The 19,491-nt window shown below is 41.7% G+C and overlaps 1 protein-coding gene across 1 annotated transcript in view; it reads left to right on the top strand.

The window, feature by feature from the left end:
- The window catches only part of tmeff1a (transmembrane protein with EGF-like and two follistatin-like domains 1a), a 103,707-nt gene that overhangs the window by 76,524 nt on the left and 7,692 nt on the right, over nucleotides 1-19,491 (top strand). The window contains exons 5-7 of the mRNA XM_046050875.1: nucleotides 1,916-2,012; nucleotides 3,320-3,468; nucleotides 15,337-15,396. Of these exons, the coding sequence (XP_045906831.1) occupies nucleotides 1,916-2,012; nucleotides 3,320-3,468; nucleotides 15,337-15,396 (306 nt within the window). The remainder of the gene's footprint in view (nucleotides 1-1,915; nucleotides 2,013-3,319; nucleotides 3,469-15,336; nucleotides 15,397-19,491) is intronic.

The following is a 19,491-nucleotide window of genomic DNA, read 5'->3' as shown; positions in this document are numbered from 1 at the left end:
GTTTCATGCTCCAATTTTCTGGGAGAGGACCCACTTACCCGCATTTCATGTTTCTTCAAATAGCCTAGTGTTAAAAATCTTCTCGTCTTGTTCTTGTGCATTGTTGAGTCTTGTGACCCAAGTGTATCATATCGAGTCCTTATGTCCCCACCACACTGGGAAAATACTCCACTACAGGTAAAAGTCTTGCATTCAAACAATACGTAAGTAAAGGTATGTATTGACAGCAAAATGTAAAGTAAAAGCGTTCATTGTGCAGTACAAAAGTCCCTGTCAGTGTCTATTAACTACTACTAGCTACACTCTAGTGAGCCGCTCTACGAGACATGGCCTCAAATTAGGTGAGAATTATGAATTACGTAATCTTTAAGTTTAATTTGTTTGTCAAACTACTGTTGGTGTCTTTCTTTTCCACTTTCTCTTGTTTTTCTCTTCTTTTTAGCTTCTTTCATGTTTTCCTCACTCTGTTTTCTGTAGTTTCCTACATTTGTACTGTTGACTTCTTATTTTACTGCTAATACTTAGCTTACTGTCAAGTACATTTTTAATAAATATTTAAAAATGATTAAAAAAATATATAATGTATTTCCTCCACTTGCGGTTGTTCCAGGTAATGTGTTGTTATTGTGTTTACCTTTTTGCAGTGATGGACCATGCTGCCTGATTTAATGAGCTCTTTTAAGATTTGAAGTCTGAACGCAGGCTTTTAATGACTCCAGCTAGAAGTTTTTGCAGCTTGCAGGATGGTCGTTACATTTCCTGTCCTTTGCTGGGGATTAATTTCATTCTCCTCCGTAGTACTGAGCTTTTCCTCTATTACATTACAAAATTACACTTGATGAATCATGAAAATAGCTCCCTTGATGAAAGGCAGCCATGAATAATCCCTCTGGCTCTTTGATATTTGATGTTCGGGTTGTTACCGCCTCGTCTGCTCTGAGCTCGCTCTCTGCTGGCAAATGGACGCTGTCATGCGAGATGGCATTAAACGCATCCCCTGTAATGATAATAATAATACCATAAAATGATAATGTGTGGCTCTGTTTCCATTTGGCCGATAAGCTTCAGGAGTCTCTTCACACACGCAGCTGTGCCTGATAAGAAAGTGTGCGAGCCGTGTCGTGTGTTGATGGTACAAACGGTGTCATCAGCGTTAACGGCACCGACGGCGCTCACCGGAACAGAAACTGATCGGAGTTGGAGGTTGTTTTGGAAAATGAAATCAAGTGGCTTCTTCTTCTGGAAAGAAGTGCAAAAATAATACAAATAAAAGCTGATTATGTTTTTCAAGGATGAAAAAGTTCATCAGAAAGAGTGCAGCCAAGACACCAAGGTCAAATTAAAGAAAAAGAGTCGTTAGAGGTAGAAGCCAGATGCAAAGTGTCACAGGTGAATAATGTTCTGTCTCTGGAGAAACATCTGAACCCCAGGATAAAACTCAAATCTGCTCATAATCATATGCAGCGAAATTGAATACAAGTTCCTTTCGGTTCTAGTTTATTATGATATAATAATGTTTCCCTCAAATGTCTCTTCCCCAATTAATCATAATGTTGGTTTACTTCAGTTTATTTGGTGAAAGAAAGTAAATCAAACATCCCTGCTTGTTGAGAACAACAGAATAAATTCACAGTAAGGGACAGTAACAGGGTTCATTTCATTGAGGGTATTATATTACTTTTTTTTCTTTAGTTGCGTGCAACATGTGTCTCTTAATAAACCCCTAAAGGGATAAATAAGGGGTTTAATGGCGTCAATTATGCACACAATGTGTTTTGGAAAGAAGCACATTGAATTCATTTAAGTACTTTTTATTTTTCTCAGTCCAAGTTCAGCCCTCGTGATGACAGCTGCTTTACATTTCTACAATTACAAATAATATTTAGCTGTTCTTTGTTGATGTCATGTGTTACAGATGATGAGGGGTCGGCCTCTGACGTTGGGAAGAAGTTCACCAAGTGCAGCACGTGTAAATACGGAGCCGAGTGTGATGAAGACTCGGAGGACGTCTGGTGAGTGTTCGACTGCCAGGACGTGATATGAAGTCACTAATAATAAAGGCCGTCCTCATTCCTCCAGTGAGATTCTCAGCCGCTTGAAGGCCTTTACTGAGAAGCTGCTGCAGTTCAGAAAGAAATTCTCTCCAGTCTGAGCAACTTTCTCAGAAGCTGTAAAGACAGACGACCCGACACCATCCTCAATCCGGGTTCTGTACAAAAAGCAACTCTTCGGGGTTTCCATTTGGGCAGGGGAGAAGTGTCAGTTTAAAAAAATACTGTTTTGACTTTTACTTGAAAAGGTCTTTCAGCCACTATTAGAAAGTGTCAGGACCACAGAATAACCCACCTGGATACCTATTGCATTGTGCTTGATTTTGGGGGACTTAACATGAATCCAAGACCACCACATTCAGGTCAGTGGTTGTCCACAAATACAAAATGGATGTGGAAAAGGTCACGACTCTGTAGTTTTAATGAAAAGGCTCCTGATCCCAGCAGACGGGAAGTTTGAGTCCACTTAGACAAGTGACTCCCGAAAAGACAAAATAATTCCCATTTGGACCTGACTCCATATGAATGTGTTCAAAATGGACAGTTTTTTCTTAGTACTGGACAAACAGTTTCCAAAAAGTACCTTCCTTAAGTGAACATGTCCCTTTCAAATGCCTTTGAAAAACTGAAAAGACTTCATCCACCTAAAATCTGAGACACCAAGCCCCCAAACCCGCTCCTGACAAGTAAGGACTTGTTTTTGTTTTTTTAATCTAGCATTACTAGGTCCGTGTCATTGAAAAGACGAATAAGAATTTGCAACCTAGATCTTTTTATTATCCAACTTTATCTTTAATTCAATCGGTTAATTTCTTCATCAACATCATCAGTTCAAAGTTTAATGCTGTTCACCTCCCTAATGCACTTCATGCTCCTCTAGAGATAACCTTAACTACCTTCGACTGTGAAGAGAAGGCAGCTGACTTTTTAATTTTTATTCATATGCACAGGTTAGTCAGACAAATGACAAATACAGTGGAAATGGATGTGCAAGCCCCAATCTAAATATAATCCACAGGTTAAAACATGTTTTACGTGTAGGACGTTAGGTATATAAATGTATTAAATGCATCTCTTTATGAGCAGACACCCAGTCTGTGGTAAACTAATGAACAGTGTCTCCATTTAGAAGTCTCTAAATGTGCTTCCGCTAATGATTCTGTGCTGATGAGAGCTGCTGTGGCAGAAACATGTTCGGGCTCCAGACTGCAGACTGAACATTTATTATCCTGTGAGAAACAGTCCTGACGCATGACTCCTCTCCTCAGGTGCATATGTAACATCGACTGCAGCGGCCACAATGAAAACCCGGTGTGTGCCACTGACGGGAACTCCTACAACAACCCCTGTCTGGTCCGAGAGGCGTCGTGTATGAAGCAGGAGCAGATCGACGTCAAACACCTGGGCAGATGCCCCGGTAAGACTGAGCCTAAGGAAACTCTTTATATCGGCTGTGAAGGCTGGAGAGGCTTTACTCACCACTCTGGATGACGGTGAAGATGTCTGTGTGCAGATTAAAGCTGCTCTGGGCGAGCTTGTTGTGTTAAAGCTAATCATCCTAAATCACAGAATGATGTTGTAATATATTTAAACTGCCTCCTCACACTAAAACCCTCCTCCAAACTGATTGTCGTAGCTTAGCAGTCGGAAAACATAGCAGGTCTGTCAAGCTTTGGATTTCTCCCCATGCTGGTGTGAATGCAGGGTTTCTGCTGGCTTCACAAAGATAAATTAAAGGCTTTTTAATACCAATAATAATGATGTAGATTAATAATATTATACCTTAAAATTTCAATTAACAGCCTAGTCCTAATTAGACGCCTGTCCCTTTTACTGGCCCGGTGCAGCCACACTTTTACAAATAAAGGCAGGTCTCAATTAGATGCCTATTTTCTGGATGTTTAGAACCTCTAAAAGCCAGCTGTGTTGTCTGCTTGAGCTAATTCTAAGCTGCTTAGATCACACATACAAATAATGGGTAGTTGTTAAAACTTTTGGCAATATGGACATGCTACATCAGCCCTATTCAATTGGCGGCCCCAAAGCAGCCTCCGTGTGGCCCAGCACATAATGTAATATAGGCTATATGACAACAAAAGTAAACTACATGTATAGTGTATGGAAATAGCTAAAGAGTGAGCTATATCGTTTCCTTCTCGTCTTTGTTGAGTTTCACATGCGCTGTACCGATCACCGCCAATCGAGGCTCAACAAATCTGTCCGACCTGCAGCCTCTCTGCAGAGCGCCTCCACACACACACACGTCACCCAGCTGATCAGTGGACATTTTCGGCCTTGACGAAAACTACGCTCGTTAGTGTTAGTACCTGGTGCAATAAAAACGTAGCGAGTAAAAAGCCAATACTTTGCCAACACACCTGTTTAATAAGCATAAACACAGAAAACGTGACATTTTAATGTGCGCAGTCTCTCACACACCGCAGCTGTGTTTTGGTTTTACTCAGGCACGGCGCTAGTTTGGATAATAGCTTATCTGTCTGTCTTTAGTAACTGTTTAGCTTAGTAAATTATAAACTCAGCTGGTGGAGAGAGACCAGCCCTCCTCTCTACCAGCAGCTGCCGAGGGAGGACAGGAGGGACTTAGTGGTTCATTATTTCTAAACTTCACTCAGTATGTTGATGATGTTGATTTTACTGATATTTTAAATTTGTTTCCAGTGAGATATTAGTGACTTTGCTGTTGTAAATCATGTTGCTGCTCTAGAAATAACATTTTTTTTTAAATAATATATGCAATTATTCAGTAATAAATAGCACTGATAAGAGCATCTATAAAGAACTGAACCAATAAGAATTACCAAGTATGTCAATAAAATCCTTATGATCCCAACTCCTGAGAAAATGTCCGACCAATCTACAGTATGTGTCCTGGTTTTAAAATCCGGCCCAGTTGAATTTGTAATTGTATACCCCAGTTCTACATCATATATCGTTAAGATCAGCAATTTGATTCTCCCAAATGAAACATTTATCTGCTCAGCTGCAAACACTGGACCTGGACAAGCAAGACATGTCGTTAGATTTATGCATTATTGATCACATTTCCAAAAACTGCGTCTCATTTTTAACCTTTCGAGACATGTAGCACTGTTTCTGGTAACGTGGGCTGGAACTGCTGGAGTGTAAACAGCAAGGCAGAGTTGCTAACGTTAGCCTAAACTCTGATGTAGTATATTCCAGGACTGACTCCAACACCGTGGATGCTCAAGTCCTGGACTGGGCTAACTTGTAATTCAGTAAAATAGTGTACTTAGCTAATGATATGCTAACATTTGCCCTTGGAAGTAATGTTAGGTTAGCACTGTGGGTAGTAATCTAGTTATACAGATGTATGTTAGAGCAAAAGATTGTGAACAAGAACAGTGACATCACTTCTCATTTTGAAGCCTCGAGTTTGCCATCTTGTTTTTTTGGAACCGGAAGTGACCATAATCTGTTGAGAGGGTAGAGCTAGCTACCCTGGTTAGCAAGGTGCATCCGTAATTCACGTTAACTATGATTTTATTTGGGATGCTAATTTTGGCTAGTGAAAAACTGGCTTACAACAAAATATTCTTACTGGAAAAAATTACCAGCCGACTCCTTAGAGTGTCTTTTAGTGCAACTAAGCGCTTAACAAGACATTTTTTGGTGACCAAAATGTTACAGTTTACTGTCATGAAGTGAAAATACCTCTATCCTGGGGCGAATTCAGCGCTGACAACGGAAACGGTGGTGCCTCGAACACCCTGCTGTGTTCGCGAGCGCACTACATTTTCTTGCCTTTCTGACACGTAAGACAACACGCCCACCAAACGGGAGAAAACATACTTCGAAGCCCGATGCAGAACGTTGCGTAACGTTGCAAGGAAACATGTCGTTCAATCAGAAAACGTTGCAAACCGGTGGAAAACGTTTTGAGATTGAACTCGCCCCACCGTGGTAGTCAGGCCTTAAATCATCCCCTGCTTTCTGGTCTATGTTCCTGTAAATGGGACCATAATTTACTAAATGAACACCATGCTGTGTTGAAGAAGACTTGAAACTAGCGACTGAGACCATAAACTCATCAGGAAAGTGTTTACTGAGGTAATAAATCAGATGAGAAGTAGCCTCCTTTTCTTACTGAAATCTATACAATAACACTCATCTTAGCAACCCGTGGAGTCGCCCCCTGTTGGCTGTTATAGAGAATGCAGGTTTTTAGAAACTTAAGCACTGGCTTCCCTTTCCGACACGGAGGTGAACAGTCAATTGAGACATTATTCATTAGCTCAACTTTCAAATGTGAAATTCTGTGGGAAATATTCCTTTGAGACTGTCGACTCAAACCACCGCAGGAGTTGGTTTTCATATCTCAGTGAGCGGCTGTAGAAACGGAGCGTGTTGTATCTGTCAGTGTGTGGAGGTGTAGCAACCGCTGTAGTAACCGCTCCTGTCGACATGCTCCTGATAAAAGTCTTTTTCATGTCAGGTACAGATGCCAGGTATCGTAAGACTGTGTGTTTGGATGCAGCATGAATTTGATACAACCGTAAACAGGGCATGTGTGTGCAAATCGTATGGATACCATGTGATGATGAACAGCACGGAGTAAGAACATAGATGCACCAATCCACCACACACAACACCAATATACGCAAGCTTTTCTTATTATCAATAAATCCCCAAAACAGACCCAAACCAACAATGTGTCAGGTTTACTGATGGTTTTAATGGTTTTAATGGTTTCTATGGCTCTGAGGAAGAAGAGACATCAAGCTGTGAGGCACACACAGGACTTGTTTGGAGATACATTCACTGTTGGAGATTTGTTTACTGAAGAAAAATATACATCACGGGACCTTTCCTTTAAAGTATTGCCGTCTTTCTCCATGTGTCTCTACGCCCAGTCTGTTCAGCCCTCTGTGTTCACGCTGTTTACTGACGTGCATGAGCGATTGGACAGGAGCGGAGGTTTTAAAGCACCACGTGCAGCTTTGTGGCGGCCGGCAGGAACCTCTGATGCCAACAGCCAACAAGGTGTGTTGGATTTAAAATCAGGTTCACGGTGAGCAGCGACCGCTTCTATAACAGGCTGAAAAATGAGGCATTCAGTGTGACATGGTCTCAGTTTTAGTCGTCCGGTTGTTCCCATTTATTTCACCTGTTTTTCTATTCTTGTAGTCTTTTGGAGGGTTTGGAGTTGGAGTTTGCCTCCCTCATGCAGGCTGACTGTATTTTTTTTATTATTTTGGATTTACTTTCAGCAATAACCGCCCGCAGCGTCGACCTTCAACCCCGTCTGGATTGTGTATGAGAGCAGATATCAGCCTCCCAGTTTGTGTACCGACGGATAAATCTGCCCGCTGAAGCCTCTATCACTGTTTTATTGAATCTAAATTGGAAAATCCCGTCATCCAGGCTTGTCGAGCTTCGGAAAATGGCTGCCGTAACCTCTGTGAATTATGAAAGAGGCCCTTCGCTCACCAACAAACTGCCCCGTAAATGAAAAGCATTTTATAAGGCCCCGAGAGGCTGAGTGATTCTTCAGTTCAGACGGACACTCACTGATCCTCAGATGAAAGAAGAGACTCCTCTGATTCAGTTTCTAAAAATGAGACGAGTTTAAAGGTTTTGGTTCTTTATTAGAGTATTTCCACATTTCAGAGAGAAAAGTGGTACTTTGTTTTCTGCCCTACATTTATCTGAAGGCGTTTTTACATTTAGTTTTTGCATGGGACATTATTTCTTCCTTATTTCGTTCTTTGTTTCCATGTCAATCATTCCTTTCTTATTTGTTTTCCTTCTTCCTTCTTTATCTTCTTGCATCCTCCTTATTTCTTTTCTTCAGTCTTTGTGTTTCTACTTTTCTATTTTGATTCATCCCTTCCTGTTTTCCTTTTCTTGTTTCCTACTGTGCTTTTTTCTGTCCTAAAGTCTTTATTTCTTTGCTTCCAGTGGTCCTTCCTCCCTCCTTTTCACCTCAACTCTTCTTTCTTTGTCATTTGGTCATCCATCTTTTTGCCGTTTCTTTTTATTTGTCTTATGTTTCTCCTTATTTTCCTTTCCTCCTTTGTTCCTTCATTGTTCCTTCATGTCTAACTTCCTTCACCCCCAGTTTCCTTGTTTCCTTCCTTCTTTCCAAGTGTCCTTCTTTTTTACTACCGTATTTCGTCCCATTTCTTCCTTGTTTCTTTGCTTCATCCCCAGTTTCCTTCTTTCTTTGCTTTTTTCTTCCCTTTTCTTCCTTGTGTCTTTCCTTCTTTCCTAGTTTCTTTCCTTCTTACCTTCCTATTTCCTCCCTTTTCTTCCTTCTTTCCCTCTTTCTTCCCCAGTTTCCTTCTTTCTTTCCTTTTTACTCCCTTTTCTTCCTTATTTACCTCCTTCTGTCCCAGGTTTCTTTCTCTTTATTCTCGTCTGTCTTCCTTCCTTCTTGCATCACAGATATTACTCCTCACTGTGTAATTTTTCCACCTCTAACGTCTTTTAAGTGCTGTAGACTGAGATCATTATTCCGCATTAACTTGCTGATGTAGTGAAATGCGGGATTGATGTTGTTTCACTCTCGGTGAACGCTGCTGACTGCACAACTGTGACCGCTTCATCCCGGTCATAAATCAGCCTCATTATTGAAACAGTGTCAGACAAATAAATGTGTCTAATCACCAATGTTTTCAATTAACCCACAAACCAAGCATGCATTTTGTTTCCATGGGAGCTGAGTTTTGATTCCATGAGGCATTAATCCACACCTCGTTACATGTCCTGTTTTAATCTAAAGCAGAGGAATTATTTCAGCCAAGCCAAGACTGACTGCTGGTTCAAACACAGAACAAAATCATAAACGCAACACTTTTGTTTTTGCAATTCATCATGAGCTGATCTCAAAGATCTAAGACTTTCTCTATGTACACAAAAGGCCTATTTCTCTCAAATATTGTTCACAAATCTGTCAAAATCTGTGTTAGTGAGCACTTCTCCTTTGCCGAGATAATCCATCCACCTCACAGGTGTGGCATATCAAGATGCTGATCGGACAGCATGGGAATCAGAACCAGAAATGCTTTATTGATCCCCGGGGGGAAATTCTGTGTCACAGTTGCGCACATTGCACAAAAGGCAAAATGAATATAAATAAAGATATTGGTATATAAAGAAGTAAATAAATATCAGAGTAAAAATATAAAATAAAGAAAATATAAAGGTGTGTGTATATGTACAATATTTACATAGTTAAAGAAATTGTTATGGTGAACAGTAATAATGAATAAATAGTAGCAGCAGAGTATTTCACATTAAGTATTTAAGGTGTTATTGCACAAAACAGATAATAGTGTCCAATTTAAAACTAACTAAGTGTCCGTGTGTCAGACACTTAGAGGGAGGAGTTATGAAGCTTGATGGCCACAGGCAGAAATGACTTCCTGTGGCGCTCTGTGGTGCATTTTGGGGGAATGAGTCTTGCACTGAAAGTGCTCCTGTGTTTGAGCAGCACGTCAAAGAGTGAGTGGGAGACATTGTCCTCGATGACATGTAGCTTAGACAGCATCCTCCTCTCTGACACCACCGACAGAGTCCAGCTCCACCCCCACAACATCACTGGCCTTGCGGACCAGTTTGTTGAGTCTGTTAGCGTCCGCTACCCTCAACCTGCTGCCCCAGCATGCAACAGCAAACAGGACAGCACTGGCCACCACAGACTCATAAAACATCCTCAGCATCGTCCTGCAGATGTTGAAGGACCTCAGCCTCCTCAGAAAATAGAGACGGCTTTGGCCCTTCCTGTAGGGGACTTGAGTGTTCTTGGCCCAGTCCAGTTGATTGTCCAAGTGCGCTCCCAGATATTTGTAATCCTCCACAATGTCCACAGGGACCCCCTGGATGGAAACAGGGGTCACTGCTCTCCTTAGATCCACAACCAGCTCCTTAGTCTTTGTCACGTTGACTGTGGCGGTTTTGGGGGGGACCCAACTGGGGCCAGTGCCCCTGTAACACAGACCTTGGACCCCCCTGTGGCCCCCCTGCCAAAGAGTGAGATGTAGCTTCCTTCTCATCTTTGTTGAGTTTGACATGCGCTGCACATATCAGCGCCAATCACGGCTCAACATAACTCTCCGACCTGCAGCCTCTCCGCCCCTCTGTGTGCACGCGCACGGATCGAAGTCAGCCAGCTGATCAGCGGACATTACTGACATTGACGACCACTACGCATGTTAGTGTAACTAGGCCTACCAATAAAAACGTAGCGAGTAAAAAGCCAATACTTCACCAACACACCTGTTTAATATGCATAAACGCAAAACACAGTGTTTTAATCTGCTCAGTCTCTCATCCACTGCAGCTGTGTTTTGGTTTTACACAGGCACAGTGTTAGTTTGGTTAATAGCTTTTTGTTGCAAACAAGCTAAAGTGAAAGCTCAGTTTAGCTCAGTTTGCCACTTACATTAAAGCGTGGCACATTATACTCAGCTGGTGGCTGAGACAGACCAGCCCTCCTCTCTACCAGCTGCAGCAGAAGGAGGAGGACATGCTAGATTTGTTTCCAGTGAGATATTAGTGACTTTGCTGTTGTAAATCCTGTTGCTGCTCTAGAAACAACATTTAGTTAATAAAAAATGTTACATTAATATATAATATATTCAATTATTTAGTAATAAATAGGACTGATAAGAGCATCGATAAAGAACTGAACCAATAATGAACCAATGATTCCAACTTGTGAGAAAATGTCCGACCTATCTCTGTGCCCTGGTTTTAAAATCTGGCCCAATTGAATCTGTAATTGAATAGCACTGGTCTACAGTGATCACAGTAATATATCTTCCTTGCGAAGAAATGTACATTTAACTGAATGCAGCATTGTAGACAATATCTTGTCCTTGTAATCCATGTTTCCATTGCATCGATAGCCTTTGGATGTTTCTGCAAATTGTCCCCATCCTTAAAGGGTAAATTATCATCATAACAGTTTAATAATGCATTGCATTTAAACAACACTTTTCATACACAAAAGCGATAACAGAAGCCTACAGGTCCTACCAGGCTGGACATGCAGCCTAACAAAATATGTATCCCCCTCCACAATGCACAGATGATGGCCTACTATCAAGTATTTTGCAACACTTCCTACCTCCTGCTGCAGCCGTGGAGATGAACAACAACACAGTCCTAGACGGCTCCGTCGACAAGTCAAAAGCAGTACGCACCTTGTGGGAAATGGAATTAAAATATCATCAAAGCACCTCGAGCTTAAGCTAACGTTACCATCAACAAGCTAAGCATACAGCTAGTACAGCTAATCAGGTTGATGTTAGACAATTGTTGCACGCATACATAGCCTGTATGAAACGGAGAAAGCAGTCAAACTGAAACTCCTAAGCAAGTGCTGTCTCATTGGTTTCAACTGAATTCAAAAATAATGTTGAGTATTTTGTTTGTTAAGCACTTTATAATAATGTGTGTACAGTTTGTACGTGCACTTTTGCTGTCGAATTTTTGAAAGCAAGCTTAAGGAAGACTATATTTCATTTACATTGATTGTTTTACCTCAGTCTCGTTGCACATCTTTTGATTTGAAATAATCAAATAGATCTTAAAGTCAAGTTCAAAAACTAACTTGCTTTGCATTAATTTGATTTCCGATCAAGATACACTGGCAATAATTTTTATCATTGTTAGTACAGACTTAAAACAGATAAGATGTATAATAATAATAATAATAATAATAATAGAATTTTAATCATGTGATAAAACATGCAATTATTGTGATTAACTATTGAAATTCAGCGATTAAGAAAAAATGAATCATTTGACAGACCTAACTAAAACATTACATTATATACTAAAAAGACATTTTGAAAGCTTGAACTTTGTCTCTTTTGTCCCAGATTGAATGGGCCCCTCTGACAAAACAACTGGCCCCAGCCTGGACCGCAGGCAGATGGTTCTGCTCTGCTCGGGTATTGCACTGGTGTGCCTTAGGCTGGCCACAATAAAAGGGGGGGGCAAACCAGTCAGCATGTGATGTGACCACCATTTACCTCACGCAGTGCAACTCATCTCCTTTGCACAGAGTTGATCAGGTTGTTGATTGTGGCCTGTGGAGTGTTGGTCCACTCCTCTTCAATGGCTGTGCGAAGTTGCAGTCAGGTTGAGACCCCAATGAGGACGACGAGCATGCAGATGAGCTTCCCTGAGACGGTTCCTGACAGTTTGAGCAGAAATTCTTTGGTTATGCAAACCGATTGTTGCTGCAGCTGTCCGGGTGGCTGGTCTCAGACGATCTTGGAGGTGAAGATGCTGGATGTGGAAGTCCTGGGCTGGTGTGGTTACACATGGTCTGCGGTTGTGAGAACGGTTAGATGTACCGCCAAATTCTCTGAAACGCTTTTGGAGATGGCTTAAGCTTCTAAGAAAAATATATATTGACTCATTTGTAGACATAATTGGTTTCCCTTCAGTATAAAAGGTGAACGTCAGCTCAGCGCGGTCCTTCAGATTCACGGCATGTTGAAGTAAACGCTTCGTCATGTTGGAGCTGCTTCCTCCCTCGCACCAAACCTCCTTACTTTGGAGCGTTTGCTGCGGTCCGCCATGGTCCAGGACTGGAAACAGAAGGACTCTCTTCTTTATGCTTTGTTGATGTAATTCGTAACAAATGAGGTGGTCGGCGTAGCAGGTGCTGGCAGATAAGAGACACTTTTATGGACTGTAAAATGCTCACTGCAGTTCAGTCAGGAGATGAAATATGCAGAGTTAGGGATCGAGATGCAGAATCCAAATGCACAGGACTTAATGAATCCACGTTTCTTGGAAATTTGGTAACTGTTCCAACTTGGAACTGGTTCTCAATACCCAACGCTACCTAATAGTTTTAGTGAATTTAGTGAAATGTTTGGCCATGCACCATCTTGGGACATGACCAAAAACATGTAAACAGTTTGCAGGTAGTGTGATTATAATTCTCCATCGGTGTTTGCAAGAGCAATAGCACAGACATTCTCATGTATTCAACACCATGTTTCAATCTTGATATCCACAGTGGCTTTAACGAGGTGGATAAAAACACATCTGAGATGAGCCCTGTTATTTCTTCTGATCTACTGAATGATTTTTTTTCTCTCAGAGGAGGGGGGGTGTTAGTTTCAAACCTCATTTGCAGTCACAGTTTGCTGTGATGTTTTTCAGAGTCTGTGCCAACACCCAGAGCTCCTCCAGACTCAGAACATCCTCCGTGCATCTTCTAAGGTCTGATTTATGTTGATAGACTCACCTTGAATCACAATGTGTCGTCTTACAGGAGATGCAGGAGACACGCTCTCCGCTGTCTCTCTTTGGGCGTTGGCAGGAGACGGTAACCCTGCAGGATTTATGGATTTCTTGTCAGTGGTTATGGCTTTAGGGTGGCTGGTGACCAAGCGTCTGATTGGCTTAGGGAGATGGTGGCTGGAGGGGGGATATGTGGGTGTCTAGCACCCTGAGGTGAAGAGCACCTGCCCTCTCTGCTGATCTGCTGTCTCCTCAGGCCGTCGGGCCAACACTTTGATTCACCACACACCACAAACCAAATTCAGACGATAGAGTTGAAGGATCAAACTGTTCAGGGATTTTTATTGTTTCAGAATGATAAAATTGGTTTTAAGTTCAGTTATCTGTAGTTTTTGATGCTTTACCAGGATTAAATATTCACCCACACATGCTTTATCAGCTGCTGAATACTAGCGTGATCTGTGTTTTAGCCAGAGGGAAACTGTCTTGACAGCTGTTTGATGGATTTACATGAAGTTTGCTGCAGATATTCAACATCCCCAGATCAATTCTAGTCTCAACATATGTGAATTTATGCAAAAATTTAATCCGAAAAGTACTTCATCTGTCAGATAAATGTAGTGCAGTAAGAAGTACCCTCTGTGAATAGTTCCCTCTGTGATGTGGTGCAACAGAAGTAGAAAGCAAAGTAAAAACACAGTAAAATTGCACAGTACTTAAGTAAAAGTACTTATTCCACTGTTGGAAATAACTGTGGTGTCCTGTACCGAAATATTGAAATTAGTGGACTGTGTGAGAATGTGGAGAATGATACAAAAACTGTGCTGACGTGGTGCTCATGTATTCGCTTATGATATCTCTTTCTGAACAGCTGATAATCAGCTGATCAGTGCCGTTTTTCAGACGACACTGTGTCAGGAGATGATAGTCTTGGCTGAGAGACATGACAAGACTCGTGAGCGTCGGAGTCATCGGAAAGGAGGTGCTTGGGAAAAATTCATTCAGACAACCTCGTCTTTCTGTCTGGACATCGTGAGGCGTGCTGATGCGGTTGTTTGGTCCACATTAGAGTTTGATTGACAGCTAGATGATGTTTATTGACAACGGTTTATAGGTTTCTTACATCAACAGATTGTTATGTAATCTGTGTTTTCTTTCTCATGCAATGTTTTCCCCATTCTGCTTTCTTTGGCAACTCAAAGACAGAAAGAGGGAGGGAGAAAATAAGAGGGAGCGAAAGGGAGGACGTAGGAAAGAAAGAGGAGGAGGAGATAAAGGGACCAAGAGGAACGGCGGGGGAGGAGGGGTGAGGGACAGAACAGGCATGGAGAGAAGAAAGGGTAGAGAGAGATAGATGGAGAGAAGGAGAGAGAGAGATTTGTCAATATTTCCTCAGGAATGATGAAGCATTAAAAATGGATGAGTGTGTGTGTGTTTGTCTTTTTGTGTATTTCAGTTGTATCACTGTGTGTGTAGCAGTGTGTGTGTGTGCGTGCTCTGTTTAACATTCCCAGCAGCTCCTCCTCCTGCAGACAGCATGAAGACATGAAGCCTTGTCGACAGGAAAATAACCACAACAATACACCTAACCTTCTTTGTTTGTTTGTTTGTCGTCACTCACCGCTGTCTCTCACACGCGTGCGCACACACACACACCCCCACACACAGACAGTGAAGTTCAGATTGGCCGCCTCGACTCTGACAGAGCGAGACTCAGACGTCGAGTAAACATCCTCCGACATCCTCCACTTGCTTTAGTCTGAAGAGTAAATAACACACACACACACACACACACAGCCAATAAACAGACAGCAGCTAGGATGTTGTTCAGGCGAGGAAGTTAAGATTGAGACAAAATATATATATATATATATATATATATATATATATATATATATATATATTAAAATAAAAGCGACGCCTGGATGAAAAGGTTCAAATCTGTTCAAGGAGTTTCACCTTGTTGTTTGTACTTACTTATTTAGAGGAACTGTAACTGTGTGTGACTGACTGCGTCCATCTGTTTCTTTCACAGCTGATAAAGAGAAACTGGGGAAGAAAGACGACAGCAGTCCTTTCAAAGTAAACGTCTTAGGTAAGGAATCTTATTTCTGTACTTTTGTCCATCATTTCTATCAGTCATGTTAATAAGACTGTTCTGACCAAGTTAATAAGTGAAATCTGGGGACACGATAACATCACCATAAAGACATCAGACGGTTCAAGAAACATCATATATGGATTACCACTCTATTTAATCACCGAGAGCAAGACTGGAGATGCGTCGATTGAAGGCAAGATACAATCGGTTCACATGTGATTCCTGCTTAAACCGTACGTCCACTTAAGAGCTGCACTTAAGAACAATTTTGAGGTACTTGTAATTATACTTATACTGCATCTCAGAGGGAAATATGCTATATATAAATCTACTTTTTACTCCACTAAATTTATCTCACAACTTTAGTTACTAGTTTGACAGCAGCCATGTTGGAAATTGGACCGTGGAACTCAAACTGTAGACCGCCGACCCAAATTTCTGACCTGCGCATTACAAGCAAAAAAAATGTGGGTGGGTCCTCCTCGAGAAAAAAACATTTTACTGGAGTGGATGCCATTTCCTGTATTCTGGTGCCTTTTAAATTAAACAATTGCTTTTATAGCCTAAAATGGTTACAACATAACTGGCAAGGATCCCCACAAATTAACACAGCAACAAAAGTCTAGTTAGAAGTATAAGTCCGCCAAGCAGCTCATCCAACTGCAGCAGAATGTTTCTGTATGTGACACAGACACAAACACTAGATGGCGCAGTAAGACTGTGCTGCACTCTCAAGACTCTCACCTGTGTGGTTATAAAGTATTTTACAAGGGCATCGAACACAGCTCAGCCAATTATAATCAAGATCCATAAGTGTCTGTTTTTATAACGTGTTTTGACACTGTTGTCGTAATTCATAACGTCTTTTTCAGAGACGCGCCTGCTTGTTTCAGCAAGACAATGGCAAGTTTAATTCTGCACGTGTTGATGTTAACATTATTGTAGCTAGCTAGCTAGCCTAGCAAACACATCAGATAAGTGTTAGCGTTATGACAATATAGTGTAACTGTCATTCAATACTGCAACAAAGACGACATGATGCCCTTAAAAGCAACAAGCAAACAAATGATGAACAGTCACTTAAACAGCAGCTTGTTTAGTGACAGTATGTGAGCACAGCCAGGCCCACATGAGAGCAGCAGATATGCTAACATGCATTGTTTAGCTTGCTGTGTCGCTCGTGGGAATACAGCCGGCGCGAATAGTGAAAACACAGAATGGGGTTTAATTTATTGTGGTCAGAGATGCTCACAAGTCTCTGAGCAACAGTCCAAATCAAGTCTCAAGTCTCTCGTGGTTATAATGAAGATCAGCTACTGTGTTCAATCCAGGCTGCTTAGAAAACTGCTTCGCTATAAGAGATTCTGTATCTGTAGCCTGTTTTTCACTTACAGAACACAACCATGTAATGTGCAATGCAATTAATGACAGCGTATTAACTACTGTAAGTCAACACAGCCCGTAGACTCTCAAACCGGTGTAACGTTAACTAAATAAAAGTGTAAAGCTACATGATGAACAATAAACCTGTAACCTGTTTGCAGCCAGTGTTAATCATTGACGTGATGGCAGCCAGCGGGGCGTAAATGATAACATTAAGTGACCACCACAAGTTTGGCTAGTAAACAAACGCTCTTTTATCTTTTCATAACGAACGACAGTCGGATTTAACCTCTGGTAGGCCGTAAGCAAGAAGCAAGCTAACGTTAGATGGCCAATGCTGAGCTAAACATGCTAACCTATTTTGCATTCAGCGCTTCTTTGTTTGGGTCTTGTTGTGTGAAGTTTTAAAGCCAAAGTTAATGATATATGCGCAGCAGATACTACATGTTATGTAGGCAGGTTATAGGTAACGGTAGGAGGGGAGTAACAGCGAGCTCATCAGATGTTTCCTAAAAAATAAACATTGTTCACGAGTCCCGCTCCTCGAGTCCGAGTCGAGCTTGAAGTCTTTTGAGGACGGGTCTCTAGTCAAGTCTGAAGTCACTGTGTGTGCGATTTACGTGCGACTCGAGTCCGAGTCTCAAACTCGAGTCCCCATCTCTGATTAGGGTATTCCTCAAGTGGACTGGATTTGACTCTAAAATTAGTCAAATCTGTGCAGTGATGCGTTGAGCTAAAGGCTAACAGCATGTGACAATATATATATAGCATATGACAAGCATACATGCTGATGTTTAACAGGTATAAAGTTACACCATGCTCTTAGTTTAATTAGCAGTAAACACTTAGTACAGCTGAGGCTGATGGGAATTTCATTAGTTCTGCAGGTATTTGTTCATAAGCCAAAGTGCTGGACACATTAACATGTGACCTTCTGAAGGCGAAAGATCAAAAGTTAATGGATCACCGGAAGGGAACGCCGATGTTTGGACCAAATTTCATATCAATCCTTCCGATATTGTTGAGAGGTTTTTAGTCTAGTTAAAAGTGGTAGACAAACAGACAGACATCTCTGAGCTACGCTGCTAGCATGACTAAAAAATAAATTAATTCAACACATTAACGACCTCTGAGACTGTGCTCAGATTATAATAACCACATTGTAAATCCACTCTCCTGCCTTTAATGCAGCTAATGGGAAAACTTCCTGTGGCCTTTCAGCAGCCTGTTAACCTGCATCTGAACCTGCTGAGAAGCAATAACCGCAGGACAAAACCTAATGAAAATCTCCTTAATACACAATAATGTCCTCACAGGGGAGGGGGTGGGGATTCACAGTCCTCCTAGATGCTGAACATAATGTGCGTACACAGTTCTTTAAGCCCGAGCGTGATGTGACGCTGTAATTTCTCATAAGTAAACACACAGATTAAAGGAGCAGAACGAGGACGTTTTGCGGCGATACCCACCCAGCTGCACGACGCAAGTGTTGAGTTTGGAGATCAAAGAGGAGATGAAACAGAATCCAGAGGGTTTTATTATCTGCCGCTCGCTCTGTGCATTGCTATCAGCGACTAAAACGTCTCAGGGGGAATGATTCCTCCTCGGCTCTGTCAGCTCCTTCACTTTGTCTTTTAACTTGGACTCAGAGACAGACAATAGGAGGATCGGATTAAACCGCTGCATTGTCAACATCACAAACAGCGAAGGACACAGCAGCACATTTATGACTCTGATAATGTGAGACACAAGAGCTGAGAAAAAGGCTGCGTTCACAGCCGCCATGTTCACAGCCGTTTATCTGAACTCAGTGTTTTTGTCCTCTGGTTCGTCCAGATGACGACGGTGGCCTTCATCAGTTAAACCGCTGTCTGAGGTGACGTGTCCTTCAAGGGAATAAATCTTTCAAACTCAACAATAAATAAAACTACTTTCTGTCCCTTTCTTTTCCTGAAATACACATTTCACTCAAGGTCCCCAAAGATTGTAGAGAAAAGCTGGTCACAGTTAAAAAGGTTGAAAATGGTCATCTTCAGTTGTAGGTGTTATGGGTGTGTACGGGAGAGGACTGGACCCAAAAGCACGACAGAGCCAACAACCGATTTACAAGTAAAGGGAGTTTATTGAGATAGTCAACAATCTGTTGGGGCGGAGAGTGATCCGAGTCCAGAATGAAGAATCCAGGCAAGATGGTGAGCTGGGGCGGTTTGGGCGAAGCAGGTGGGCAGGCAGGTTCTGTGAAGGTGGAGGAGAGCAAACAATAATAATCGCGAGACACTAACTCACAACCAGAGCTGGCCAAGGTGTGTACCATGGAAGATACGCAGACGATCTGGTGAATACTGGCGTACTGGACCGGGGTAGATAACTGGTGGCTGATTGTGAACGAGGTGCAGGTGTGTGAGAGGGTCAATAGGATGGGGAAACACCAGAGAACAAAAGGTAAACAGAGGGGGACCGCTGGATACAACAGTAGTGGCTTAAAAAAGAACTCAAAAAGGCTGAAATTTTTTTTTTTTTTTTTTAAAAACTAGAAGAAAAACACAACGTATTGTTTTTTTTCATTCTTTGAACTTGTGTACATAAACAAGATAAAACGTGATAATTAGTTTAAGACTAGTTCACACTACACGATTTTAAGACAGATTTGCCCGTCGGAGAGTTGGGTGACCGTCAGGCTGTGATCGGGGGTAAATCGGCGATCGA

Source organism: Micropterus dolomieu, linkage group LG06, assembly GCF_021292245.1.
Source record: "Micropterus dolomieu isolate WLL.071019.BEF.003 ecotype Adirondacks linkage group LG06, ASM2129224v1, whole genome shotgun sequence".
NCBI lineage: Eukaryota > Metazoa > Chordata > Actinopteri > Centrarchiformes > Centrarchidae > Micropterus > Micropterus dolomieu.
This window is presented reverse-complemented; position numbering and strand designations above follow the sequence as displayed.